At 31.8% G+C, this 12,660-nt stretch overlaps 1 protein-coding gene across 6 annotated transcripts in view; it reads right to left on the reverse strand.

The window, feature by feature from the left end:
• Positions 1-12,660, reverse strand: part of LOC132708257 (multiple C2 and transmembrane domain-containing protein) — a 60,542-nt gene that overhangs the window by 40,879 nt on the left and 7,003 nt on the right. For 2 of the 6 annotated variants that reach the window (XM_060680454.1, XM_060680453.1), the window contains exons 1-3: positions 10,282-10,561; positions 5,882-6,078; positions 2,524-2,722 (exon numbers count right to left, since the gene is read on the reverse strand). In XM_060680454.1, the coding sequence (XP_060536437.1) occupies positions 2,524-2,722; positions 5,882-6,078; positions 10,282-10,339 (454 nt within the window). In that variant the 5' untranslated portion in view covers positions 10,340-10,561. Of the gene's footprint in view, positions 1-2,523; positions 2,723-5,881; positions 6,079-10,281; positions 10,564-12,660 lie in introns of those variants that run through there. The other 4 variants (XM_060680455.1, XM_060680459.1, XM_060680457.1 and 1 more) reach the window with 4 other exon arrangements.

Here is a 12,660-nt window from a genome sequence, read left to right on the forward strand (position 1 = left end):
ATTTACTGTTTGTTCAGCTGAAAATTTAATGAATGACCTCGTTTCCGCTATAGGCCGGTGGAAGAAATTATTTTGATTTTGACAGTGGTATAATTTAAACTTCTGTTTTACATTAAATGGATTGGAAGCGACCAAACGAAGATATTTTTAAATTCAAACAGATAAAATGTAGAAATATAAACTTAATTGTACATTTCAATTAATTACTAAGCGACGTAAATGTACAAAAATGTTGCAATTATACGTTTTGATATACTTTTTCATGAATATCAATACACTTCGTTAGCGACTGATTTGCGAAACGTTCGCTGAATATTTGAATAACAAACTATATGCGGGTCGGCAAACTCTGATTACAAGGTACCCAATATACCTAACATACCTACCATATCAAAAGTTATAAATACTTTATATTCTAGTCAGCCTGAGCACATATTATCCAATTTCTGTGATTATATATGTGTTATAAAAGTTGCAAATATTTACGATGACCCTGAGCATCCACCAAAACGTCAGGATTCGTTGATAAATAAATTTTGCACTGATTCAAACACTCACTTTTACATATTCCTTAATGAAAAAATAATTATCAGCCATCGAAATCATCAAAAATGAGAAAAAAGCATTGAAATATATTTCTAAAATGTGGAGAAAAGAACATAATTTTATTTTTAACGTTTGCAAAATTCGTTAGGATGAATATAATTCAAAAATCAGTATTTAATGACTTCGTTTATTGTTAGACAATATAAAACTCAAATTCTCTGTTCCAAAGATATAAAAAAAGTTTAAATAATAATTTTAATGACATTTAATCCATTTTTTTTAATATAATTCAAAAGACAAATTCTAACAAATTGCAGATTGTGCAAGAAAAAGCATATGTCAAAAATTAACTGATTTTTGTTCAAAAAGTATAATGAAAAAATTTAAGCAGACGGTTTCCTGGCATTTCTGAATTTAATATAATTTTTGTATTCCAATTTTGCAAGAAAAACTATAAACCAAAAAATAATAAAATAGATAGAACACCAAAGAAACAAAATTTTCGTTCAAAAAATATAATAGAAAAGATAAACACTGACATGACAAATTTGTGTAGTGTGTGTGTATTTTTTTTTATTTTAGACAATACAAAAAATCAAATTCTTTGTTCAAAAAATGTTGTAAGGAAACGAAAACACGATTATTTTCTGACATTTCTAAATTTATCAAATTACCAAGGTTTTTGCAAGAAAAAAGGATAAGCCAAAAATTAAGTTTTTTTTTATTAAAAAAAAAGTTCAATAAATATAATCAAAAAGTTAAAGCAGACTGTTTCCTGACATTTGTGAAATTAATACAATTTGCATACTAGAAAAAGTATAAGCCCAAAACCAGGTTTTTTTTCCTTTCAAACTACAAAAAATAAATTTCTCGGTTCAAAAAATATAATAAAAAAATTGAAGCAGACTATTTCCTGACATTTTTTAATTTAATAAAATTTGTGTACCAAAGTTTTTCCATGAAAAAAAAAATGTAAGCGAAAAATTATTTGTATTTTACTTTTAAACACTATATATAAAATCAAAGCAGACTGGTTCCTCATATTTCTGAATTTAATAAAATTTACCTACCAAAATTTTGCTAACCAAAAACCAAGTTCTTTTTCTCTTTTTAGACAACAAAAAAAAAACAATTTCTCTGTTCAAAAAATACAATAAAAAAATTGAAGCAGACTGTTTCCTGACATTTCCGAATTTAATAAAATTTGTGTACCAAAGTTTTTGCATGAAAAATATAAGCCAAAAATTATTTTTTTTACTTTTAAACACTATAAAAATTTAAAATCTTTGTTCAAAAAATATAATAAAATATTTAGACTGCTTCCTGATATTTCTGAATTCAATAAAATTTGTGTACGTACCAAAGTGTTACAAAAAAAAACGTATTTTTCTTTTTAGAAAATAAAGAAAATCAAAACATATAATAAAAAAATGGAAGCAGACTATTTCCTGATATTTCTGAATTTTATAAAATTTATGTAACAAAGTTTTTGCATGAAAAAATGTAAGCTAAAAATTATTATTTTACTTTTAAGCACTATAAAAAATGAAAATCTCTGTTCAAAAAGTATAATAAAAAATCAAAGCAGACTGTTTCCTGATATTTCTGAAGTTAATAAAATTTTTGTACCAAAATTTTGCAAGAAAACGCATAACCAAAAACCATTTTTTTTTCTTTTAGACAATAAAACAATCAATTTCTCGGTTCATAAAATGTAATCCAAAAATTTAAAGCAGAATGAAATAAAATTCTTATGTACATAGAAAGCCTTTCGTTTAATTTTAGGTGGTAAAAAAGTATAATTCTCTATACTAAAGATTTTACAAATTCGCAATTTTTTAAACATATATTGCGTTCCCTTCCAAATGTTCGATGTATTTTCAAAATATAACGCCGAAAACGAAATTATATGACTACGCAATCAGCGAATGCAGCCTTTTTGCTACAAAAAAAGGAAGAAATGAAACCCAAACTAACCGGAACGAACGCATCGAGAACGCAAACACGGAAGTTTGAAAGAACACCATAACTCGCCTGTTCTCGTGTAGATCCGGTGCCTGGGACTAGCTGTACTCGGCGTGCTGTGGTCACTACTAAGATCTGCAGCGTAATCCGACGATTCCTGCCTGCCGGGAGATTTGTGACGTTTCTCCCGCTTGCTGTGCCCCAGTCGATTCTGCAACACGCAATAACGCGATCGCAAAAATATTTCAGGCGCCAAACAGGCTCTTGACTAACCAATCCTAATCTATACTGCGCGGACGCGTCTGACAGATCATAACAAATGCTGTAAATGTACCGTGCGTTCAATTTATCTTGATAAAATTTTAATTGGCTGTATTTTTTTGTTTTTAGAGATATCAAGGTAAACAAAAAAAAACAAAATATAGTAGCCAAGTTTTTTCCAAGTGTCGTAGAAACAAAACACTATCAATTTTCTAACATATATTATCCCACACCATATTTTTTAAAATGGAACACCCTCTATAACATATATGTAATTAGTATATAATATTATTAGTAAACAACGTTGGTGGTTGAATTATTGTCCAAGTCATTACTGTTAAAATGGTTCCTCGCGAATTTAGCACCGGTGAAAGGAGTGATATGCTTCAAGTACACTTTCTGAATAACAAAAGAGCAAACGCAGCTCATCGTCAGAGCGCTGAGCTCCTTCAAAACAGATATTTCCAAGGCTGGCAAAGAAATTTGCAGAAAACGGTAACGTATTAAATTCTATAATGGTATGCCGGAATCATGTTTTATATGAAGAAAATAAGGCAAACATATTAAAGATTCTATGAAACACATCCAGTTTTGTCTATTACTGGAGTATAGGAAGAGACAGGTATTTCCCGGGGATCAACCCACTCAGTTTTGAAAGAATATAAATATAATGCATTTGAATTTCGTAAAACTCAAAAACCAAGTGCAGAATGATGTCAAAGGAGGATGCAGTTTTGTTTGGATTTTCTAAATAGACATAATGAGAATAACAAATGGACTGATGACAGTCGATTCGCTTCAACAAAGGGTTGTAATTGACCAAATACGCAATATTGGTCTTTAAATAATCCTAGACATCTGCACGAAATAAAAACCCAGGGGTACCAATCAATTAATGTGTGATTGAACTGAGGTGGCAAATGTGATAACAAACAATTGTCATGTAAAAATATATAATTTCGTGTAAATCTGAACTTTTGGTTCTTATTTATTTTAATTAATGTATGTTGTGGTGTGATAGATGGGCATACTTTGGGTCCGATATTTAGAGATCAAAAGTTGATTGGAGATCAGAGTGCAACTCTTAGAACACCAAAGAGAGTAATATATAGAAGATTTATGATCTGTTCATAGATATAAGAAAGTGACCAATTGCTTTTGAATGGGATTATCCAAGGGTGGTCACTAACACACAATGCAACAAGATTATTACCTAAAGTTTCGGAATTTAAATTCAGGTAAAGTTGTGGTCCGTAATAGAAAATAATTTTATACCTACTGTGAGGTTCTACAAAGCCTGAACCTACAAAAGGAATACGTCTGTGATAATTATGCAAAAAATCTAGAGCATACAGTTTTAAGCCTTCCACCTTACCACTGTATATCTAATCCTACTGAACATGTTTGACTGAAATCTTCCATTCGTCGTAACAATGTTTTCCCCGTGTTAACTCCAATGTCCTCAAACTTATAGAAACCGAAGTTTTCAACATCCCTCCACATCTATGAACATACTTTACCCCTGAATATATCAGGGCTGATTATATGGCAGCAAGACGGTGCCCCTCCTCACAATGTTGCGCAAGTTAAAAATTTTCTTAACATTGAATATTCCAGGGGTTGGATAGGGAACGGCGGAACTATGGATTGGTCAGCTAACAGCTCCGACTTAACTTTAATGGATTTTTTCTTTTGGGGCACATAAAAAATCAAGTGCGCAGAACTCCTTGGAATAATGACGTTACACTTCGGCAAAGGATTTCAGAGGCAATCATTCAGTTAACAATTAGGGTGTATGAGAAATATGAGAAATGTGAAGTGTATGACAAATGTGTTCAGGAAAATGGTGGTCACATACAGTCGTATTTAGAATAGTTAAAGAATTTTTCACTTTAGCGTGTGTTGTAATTGTTAGTGTTTTTGTTCTACTTTAATTTGTAAATAATTACTGTTGTTGCACTCAGTCACGACAATCTTGGAAATTATATAAAAAAAATCCTATTTTTGCTGATTTTTCAAAAACGAGTGGACTAATATATAAGATGTGTTACATCATTATAATCGGAATACGATATTAAACACATATTCAAAATACAGGGTGTTCTATTTAAAATTATATGAGGTAGGCTTATATGTGAGAAAGTTGATAGTGTTTTGTTTTATACGGTACCTGGAAAAAAACTTGGCTCCTGCATTTTGCTTTTTTGTTTAGCTTTATTTATTTATTTTTTTTTATTACTAATGTTTCCAAATTTCCCAAGAGTAACGGCCATTTCAAATTTTTAAGGTGACTTTAAATACTTAAAATTAAAAAATTAAATTTAACAATATACACTTTTCAAGAAAAATATAACGAAATCATATCTTTTCTATGCCTACTAGCCTAAAATACTGATTCTGAACTATTTACCTTTTTTAAGATTTAGTAATAACATTTCAGTTCAGTAATGATATTTTTAAAAATATGTAAGCAACAACAGAAACGCTAGTAGTGAAATGTTTCATTTAAAAATCTTGATGTGGAATAATTCCTAACACTTCTTTGAAGGTATGAAAGCGGAGGAAGTGAAGAGTAAATGCAATAATATGCACAATGGAAAAGTGGATAGCTTTTGAGATATTGAAACTAAACTTACTGTACTTTTTTGGACACTTCCAGCTAAATTACTTTCCAGATAGTGCGCTATACAACTTAAATATTATAAACCATTCAACCAGATCAAAAAAGAAATATTTGCTATCTGAAGGTAATAATAGTGGAGACTGAATACATTTTTTGCCCCATACATTCCAAGAAAACGTAACTATAAAAACTACTTTTTAACTTTCTCTTGAATTCATGGCTTTAAAAAAATTGATTCGATAATTTTATACTATGTAAAATGTATTTGTTAATTAGAATGATTATAACTTTCTGCATATTAATTTTATTTTAACTTGATTTTATTTTATTTATTTAACTTGATGATGCAAATCTATATATATTTTAGGAAAACCAATATAACAGATTGGTAAGATCATTTGTCCTGTAGGTTATCATCGGGAAATTACGTATTCTTAAATAGAGTAATGTAATTTTTCTTGATTTTCCGTAGAAAATCCTGCTTACCCTCAATTGAGCAAAAAAACTATGTGCCTTTTGGTACACGGTAATGTGGGAGTGCTCGGGAGGAGCAGCTGAACTGGGTCGAATTTCGGGCATTTCTCGGGGGCTACTCAGCTCTGATGTCGATTTGCTGAGTTGTCGACCGCCCATCGTTGCCGTTGATACTATGCCGTCGAAGTCGCTTATCTCTAAAGCCCGTTCTGAAAACAAACCACTTGTAAACTTTAATTACTAAAAAGAAAGATTAAAAAATATTCTGTTATAAAGAGCAAAGCAAAAATTACATTCAAATGTTTCGGCCTAACTACGTCATATTAGTGTTTGCACTAGCCGTGAGCCTGGTCAACGAAATCTTTCATTCCTTTATGCCTTTTTCAACTGATCATTTATTAACTTAAGCATAAAGGGGCTAGTTTCGTGATATAATTGCTTTAGAATGGTTGAAAAGTTTTTTTTTCTATAATAATAATAACTGGCGGTGACATTTATTTTGCGTCGAATTTCATAATTGTATTCCTTCCAATAGTTGTAGTACTCATTGAGGTATACAACGATTTTCAAGAGGGCAGTTGTGCAACTGTGTCCAGCTTTAGAACCTGATTGATTTGCCGGTATAAAAGAGTTGTTCTACAAAATATACTTTTAAGGTCGTGAATAGTGATAGGTCTGATATTATTAAAATTCGTTTGCATTTTAGGCTTTTTTCCATTGATCAGGAAAAATAGATTTTTGTAAACAAATATGTATTATATCTGTGATGTGAGATAATATATGAGGAATACAAAGTTTAACTAACGATCCACCCCTACACTTTTAGTTTCAACACTATTAATTATGTTTAATATTACGATTTCCTCGACACCGGAAAAATTAGAGCTTGAAGCGTGTTTGTTTCTTCTAAAATACTCCAGTAATTCAGTATCCATCACGGTCACTCAGATTATCAACATGGACAAAGCTGTGAAAAAACTTAATATTTATATAATTAATTAAGTTAATATTTGCCGTTCTTAACCATAGTATCCATTTCAACGTTACGTTTGTCCAGATGTATTTTGTAAAAATTGCCCAGATCCCGTTCAATGTCCAGTTAACCGAGTAGCGCTGATTACAAAGAAAACAGAACAAAGTGCAAGTTGCAGTGTGTGAAATGTTTCGTATTTATGGGCCTTGTATTATTAACTAGCTGTTTTCAAACATTTTATGAATATTATTGATAGATAAAATGTAACAAAAGAGCTGATGACAAAATAAATAAGAACCATTTATATATATATATATATATATATATATATATATATATATATATATATATTAAATTGCAGTCTCCGAAAGAAACCGTTCCCGACAACAAACCATACAACTTGTGTAAAACTTTTTGGTATCATTAAATAGAGAAAATACCAAAGCATATTACTTATAAGTTTCAAATTCTTAGACTAATAAATAACCGAAATATAAAATACTTTATCGAGAAAATCAGTTTTTTTGCCAATATTTTGTTCCCCGGAAGGACTAAGATTGAACAGGGTAACTCTATTCATTTTTTAGACTTCATTTTTACGACAACACAAAGCAAATTAGATTTTTCCATTCACCATAAACCTTCACACAGGGACACAGTCATACATAACAGCTCAAAATACCCTTATACAAACAAAATGGCTGTCTTTCATTCTTTTATATATTCTTAATACGCCACCCTCAATAAAAAATTACAACAAAGAACTTAATATCATTAAACAAATTGCACTGAACAGCGGCTACAATCCGTCCATTATCGACAAAATTATAAATAAAAACAAACCCAGACAACAGTAAACTCTATTTATTCGAAACCTAATACATTAATTAAATTTATTGGAAGCCATGGAGATTAACAAAATGACACATTCAAATGTATTGCTTAACGATCAACTAGATTTAAATAACTCTCTATTATTACACGACACATATTATTATATTTCATATGACAAAGACACGGTGTTGTCGAAATAATTGTCAAGCGAAAATACATAATTTCGTGAAAATCTGAACTTTTAGTTCCTATTTATTTTGTTAAATGGATTTTCATCAAGTAAAAGCCACCTCAGTTCAAAAGGCAGATGGATGATTCTGTTTTAACTGTATTGTTTGTTCTCACTCATAATTAATTAATAATTTAATTTAATAATTAATTTAAAAAATCAAAAAATCTTGTTTTGGTTGGCAGCTTTATGCAAAGCACACATTTTTGAAAAACATCATCTATTACTCATTCTAATTGACTAACAAATGGGAAATTATTAAACCAAATAAAAATGCAAGCTTTGTACTTATCTTTTAATGGTAGCGAGTAATAAACCATCAAAAATGGTTGTCGCCGTAGACAAACAAACATAGAGAAATTCTATAATATAACTTAAGTGCCATCTTGATTCTTAAAATGTAATGGCCTAATAATAATAATACAGGTACAAATAGTTGTCCCATAAAAACCAACGCGATGTTGTGTATTTACTTATTCAGTGAATCGGTCAAGTAATCTTTAGTTATGAAAAATGTAGACCAACAAAGTAAAAAATGTTTTTATTTTTATGATGAGGTGAATATTGAAAACGCATCTCGGAGTGTCGATTGTAATGTGGCACAATTTCCAGGGTTCTGAATGAAGATAGACCTGGCATCATCGATCCACCGGGAGTCTTTCCGACGTTCCGACGAGTTTCTTAATCAAGTACTACCTGCACTGGATAAAGAAAAGCAGAAATACTTAATAAAAACCATTAGCAGGGGTGGTCGGCTACTTAGATGTAAAAAGGGGCCGGATTTTGAATCGAGCAATCCCAAAGGTACTGCAAAATTAGATAATGGGTTGAACAAATAATAGATAATAATAATTATTATTATTATTCTGGACCTTCCGAATAATTCCTACTTACAAGTCCGGAAGTAAATGAATTATTGAACATATACATGTGACTTCCAGATAAAATTGTTACTCATGGTAATTAATGTAGATGATAAATGCTGCGTAGACGAATCTGATTCTGCGGAATAAGAGTCAGATACGTGTTTATATACGTCAGCATCTATTTAATTTCTTTAGTTCTTAAATATAAATAATATTTTAACTTCAATATGACATTTAATATTAATGTATTCGCTAAATATTGGTATAATATGTATTATTTATTTATTTTCCTTTATTATAAACATATACTGTATATTGTAAACTTTCATTATATGTATACTACTCTAAAGTGTATCAACCTACATTAGGAATTCCTAGTAGATTTTCATAGACATTTAAACTCTATACACCCTAACATACGTTTTTTCAATGAAATAGATACTAATAACAACCGCCCATTCTTAGATATCCTTATCAATAGAAAATCAGACCTAACATTGGGTCATTGTATTTACAGAAAACCTACGCACACAGGCCGATACCTTAATGCATTGTCACATCACCATCCGGCCCAAAAATCATCGGTTATCGACTTTGTTGTTAATAGAGCTGTAAAACTATCTCAGCCCGAGTCATTGGACCCAGAATTACACCTTTCCCCTGCTCTTCTTTCTAGTAATTTCCACATTAAAGATATTAAGCGTTCCATCACAAAACACACTTCACCACAATCTTCCAACAGTAATGAAGTCGAAAGCAATTCCACACTTGCCACTGTCGCTCTTCCTTACATTCAAAATATCACTGATCATATATCAAAAGTTCTAAAGAAATATAACGTCAAATCCAGATGTACCACTTGTCCAAAAATATCTCAACATCTTCGATCCTTCAAAGAAATAGTTAAATTTGAGATGCCAGGAGTTTACAGCATTCCATGCATATGCGACAAAGAATTAATTGCAGAGAGCGGACGAAAAATATCAAGTAGGCTCAAAGAACATGAAAGAGCGTTAAACTCATCAGCAGTTGCCGAACACAATCATGAAACTGGACATAAAATTTTATTTGATAAAACTAAAATTCTTGCATGTAATCCATTCCTCTACCAACGAAAAATCAGAGAGTGTATGGAAATCTGTAAGCAACCTAACAATCTTAACCGCGACTCAGGTCTTCACCTGTCACCAATATGGGAATGAGTCATCCGAGACAGTGTTTATGCCCCTCAAACAATATACAAGCAGGTACAGAGTAAAATGCGAGCCAGTTTCAGTCAAGCTCTGCAGATGCCAACAGGATGATTGACGAAACGTCAGCAAAAACCGACCCAGGAGGAATCCAGAACTTTTATAAAAAGTATATTTGGCTAGTTTAAAACTCCTATTGAGCGTCCGGCACTGATTTTACATAAACAATTAAACTGTTATTACTCACTATCTCTAAAAGATATGCCATCTTACTGTTACGTAATTTCTAAGGCGAACGTATAGGGCGGTTAGAAACTTACCACGATTTTTGCAACATATTACGTAGGCGGATATGCAAAAAGATTTCTGGCACAACATGGCGAAAGCTGTCTAAACTATAGTTGACCAGCCTTAGGTTTCAAACGACACACTACAATGATTAAATAATTCACTTTTGTCTCATATTTGTTCAGTTTAAATTATAAATGGCGTCCACGTTATCGTCACCTTTACACAATTAATAACCGAGTAAGCGACCATACACGACTTTGTATAGATGATAATAATAATGGGCTCTGACTAACAATAGGCGCTGTAAGTTTCAATTACTCGGTATATATCTCGCGTAACATTGGGTGCCAATTTTGTGTCTACGTCTTGCAATGTGACCAGACATTTTAATGTTGCACTTAGTATGTAATAATTAATACCCGCACGAATATTTGACGCGCTTTCGCAAATTAGGGAAACCCGCAAACATACGAAAACAGTGTCGTTATGACACGCCCGATTGAGCTTCATGTTTGGGATCGGTAATTCATCTACAGGCCGGGCAAACCTCTATTAATGCACGTCATTTAATGTAACATGTTTAAGAAATTTCAGTTATTTTTGTTACTTCCGGAAATATTAAGAGAAAATATGTAACTTCTGGTTTTCATTTTTATTTTTTGTCTATACTTAAAAACTTGCAGATCTGTAAGTACATTCTCATTGGAATTTTTTAGCCTTCATCTTAAGGCCAGCTCAAAAATCCCTTACGACGTTTCGTTTTTCTCAAACCATCATCAACTTTATTTTTGCTTATAGTCGCCATATTGGATTTTTCCAGTGTTGAATGCCCGTATTTATCGGTGTATCACACGTTGTATTTGCGTTCCCTTAAATCTGTCGACATTTCATGTCACTAAAGATGGACTTTACCATTATAAAAACGATAGAAACAGTGTGAAGACAAGAAATCTCGCTGAGTTTGCTTCCTTGGAAAAACCAAGACAAAAATATGGAGACACAAGGGATGAGGAAACTAAAGAAAATTTAGTTAATGAGGCAAGATTAACGTGAAATTATTTTATTCCTTTCAGTAAAAGTTGGCATTTTAGAGGTAAATATGAACCAGTGAAAATCCAGACTCCAAGTTTACCCTGATGTAGGTGACTCTTCTCATACGAGTGCTTGGAGTCACCTAAAGAGAAATGGTTCAAATGCTACAAAATTCGTGTCTCCCAAATTTTTTAATTGGCTGCGAAGGAGACCCGATTTTCCAGGTTTCCTAGAAAATGTGATTTGGACAGACGAAAGCACTTTTACAAATTGTGGAATATTCGATTGAAACAATGAACATATCTGGAGCATTAACAATTCCAGGCAATTTCGAAAAATTCAACCGCAAGTTCGACTCAGTCATAATCTGTGGGCAGGTTTTTCTAAGGACCCAATTTTGGGTCCACATTTTTTTAACGGCACTCCGAATGGAGAACCGTATTGCGAGACATCAACGCTTGGAGACTATTTGGATGATTTGGCTTTCCATATTTTGTTCAGAAGACGGCGTATTTCGGACTCACACTTCCCAGTGTTCGTAATATTAAGGAACTAAAATAGTTAATAGTATATTATACAGCAAATGCGGTAAACTTCCGTCTGTAGAATACCTAATTACACACCGATATAGCGTCATGTCAGTGAATATACTCGGATTTTGAAAAAATGTACCCAAAAACTAATACACAGAAAAATGTTATGCAATATATCAAACAATTTAAATACTATGTGCTATAAGCTACAATTAAAATCTAGTGGTCTAGCCGGTAAATAAATATCTCATCAGTACAAACAAAACAAAATTGAAGGTTAGGACCAGCCTTTTCTTGTTTATGCGATATTAAAAATTTAATCCTCTTAAAAGCTTTATAGTTGGATGATTGTTCTTCCAATTACAGTCTTTTTCAAATATTTTTTGTTAGATAGATACTCTATTTCTAAAAGAAAACTGGTAGATTGGTGTTGGTGGTATTGGTGGGTCCGGGAATGCCCATAACTCCTAAATAGATTTTAATAAGCTTAGAGTTGCTATAAGTAAGATGGTGATTGCTACTGAGTATCCTATTACCACACAATGGCAAAAAAAGTATTTCCTGAAAAAAAAAATTAAATGCGACGATATTTTCAATTTATCTTGCGTGTATTCCGCTCTTGAACGTGGCTATATTCTATTCTACGTCCACTACAATAAGGTCTAGAAATTTGGCTGGCCACGGGAAAAAACTGCCCCTTCCCATCTGGTCCAAAAAATTTCTAACTTCGTGAAAAAAGTGTGTTGGTTTGTAAAGGAACTTTTTCTAATAAAATCGGCAAGCGATTTCTTAAAAAGTTCCAACATTACTATTAAAGAAAAATTGTCTTAAAAACACGAACAT

The sequence above is a fragment of the Cylas formicarius genome, unplaced genomic scaffold (assembly GCF_029955315.1).
Source record: "Cylas formicarius isolate icCylForm1 unplaced genomic scaffold, icCylForm1.1 PGA_scaffold_10__41_contigs__length_53128322, whole genome shotgun sequence".
NCBI classification, from domain to species: Eukaryota; Metazoa; Arthropoda; class Insecta; order Coleoptera; family Brentidae; genus Cylas; species Cylas formicarius.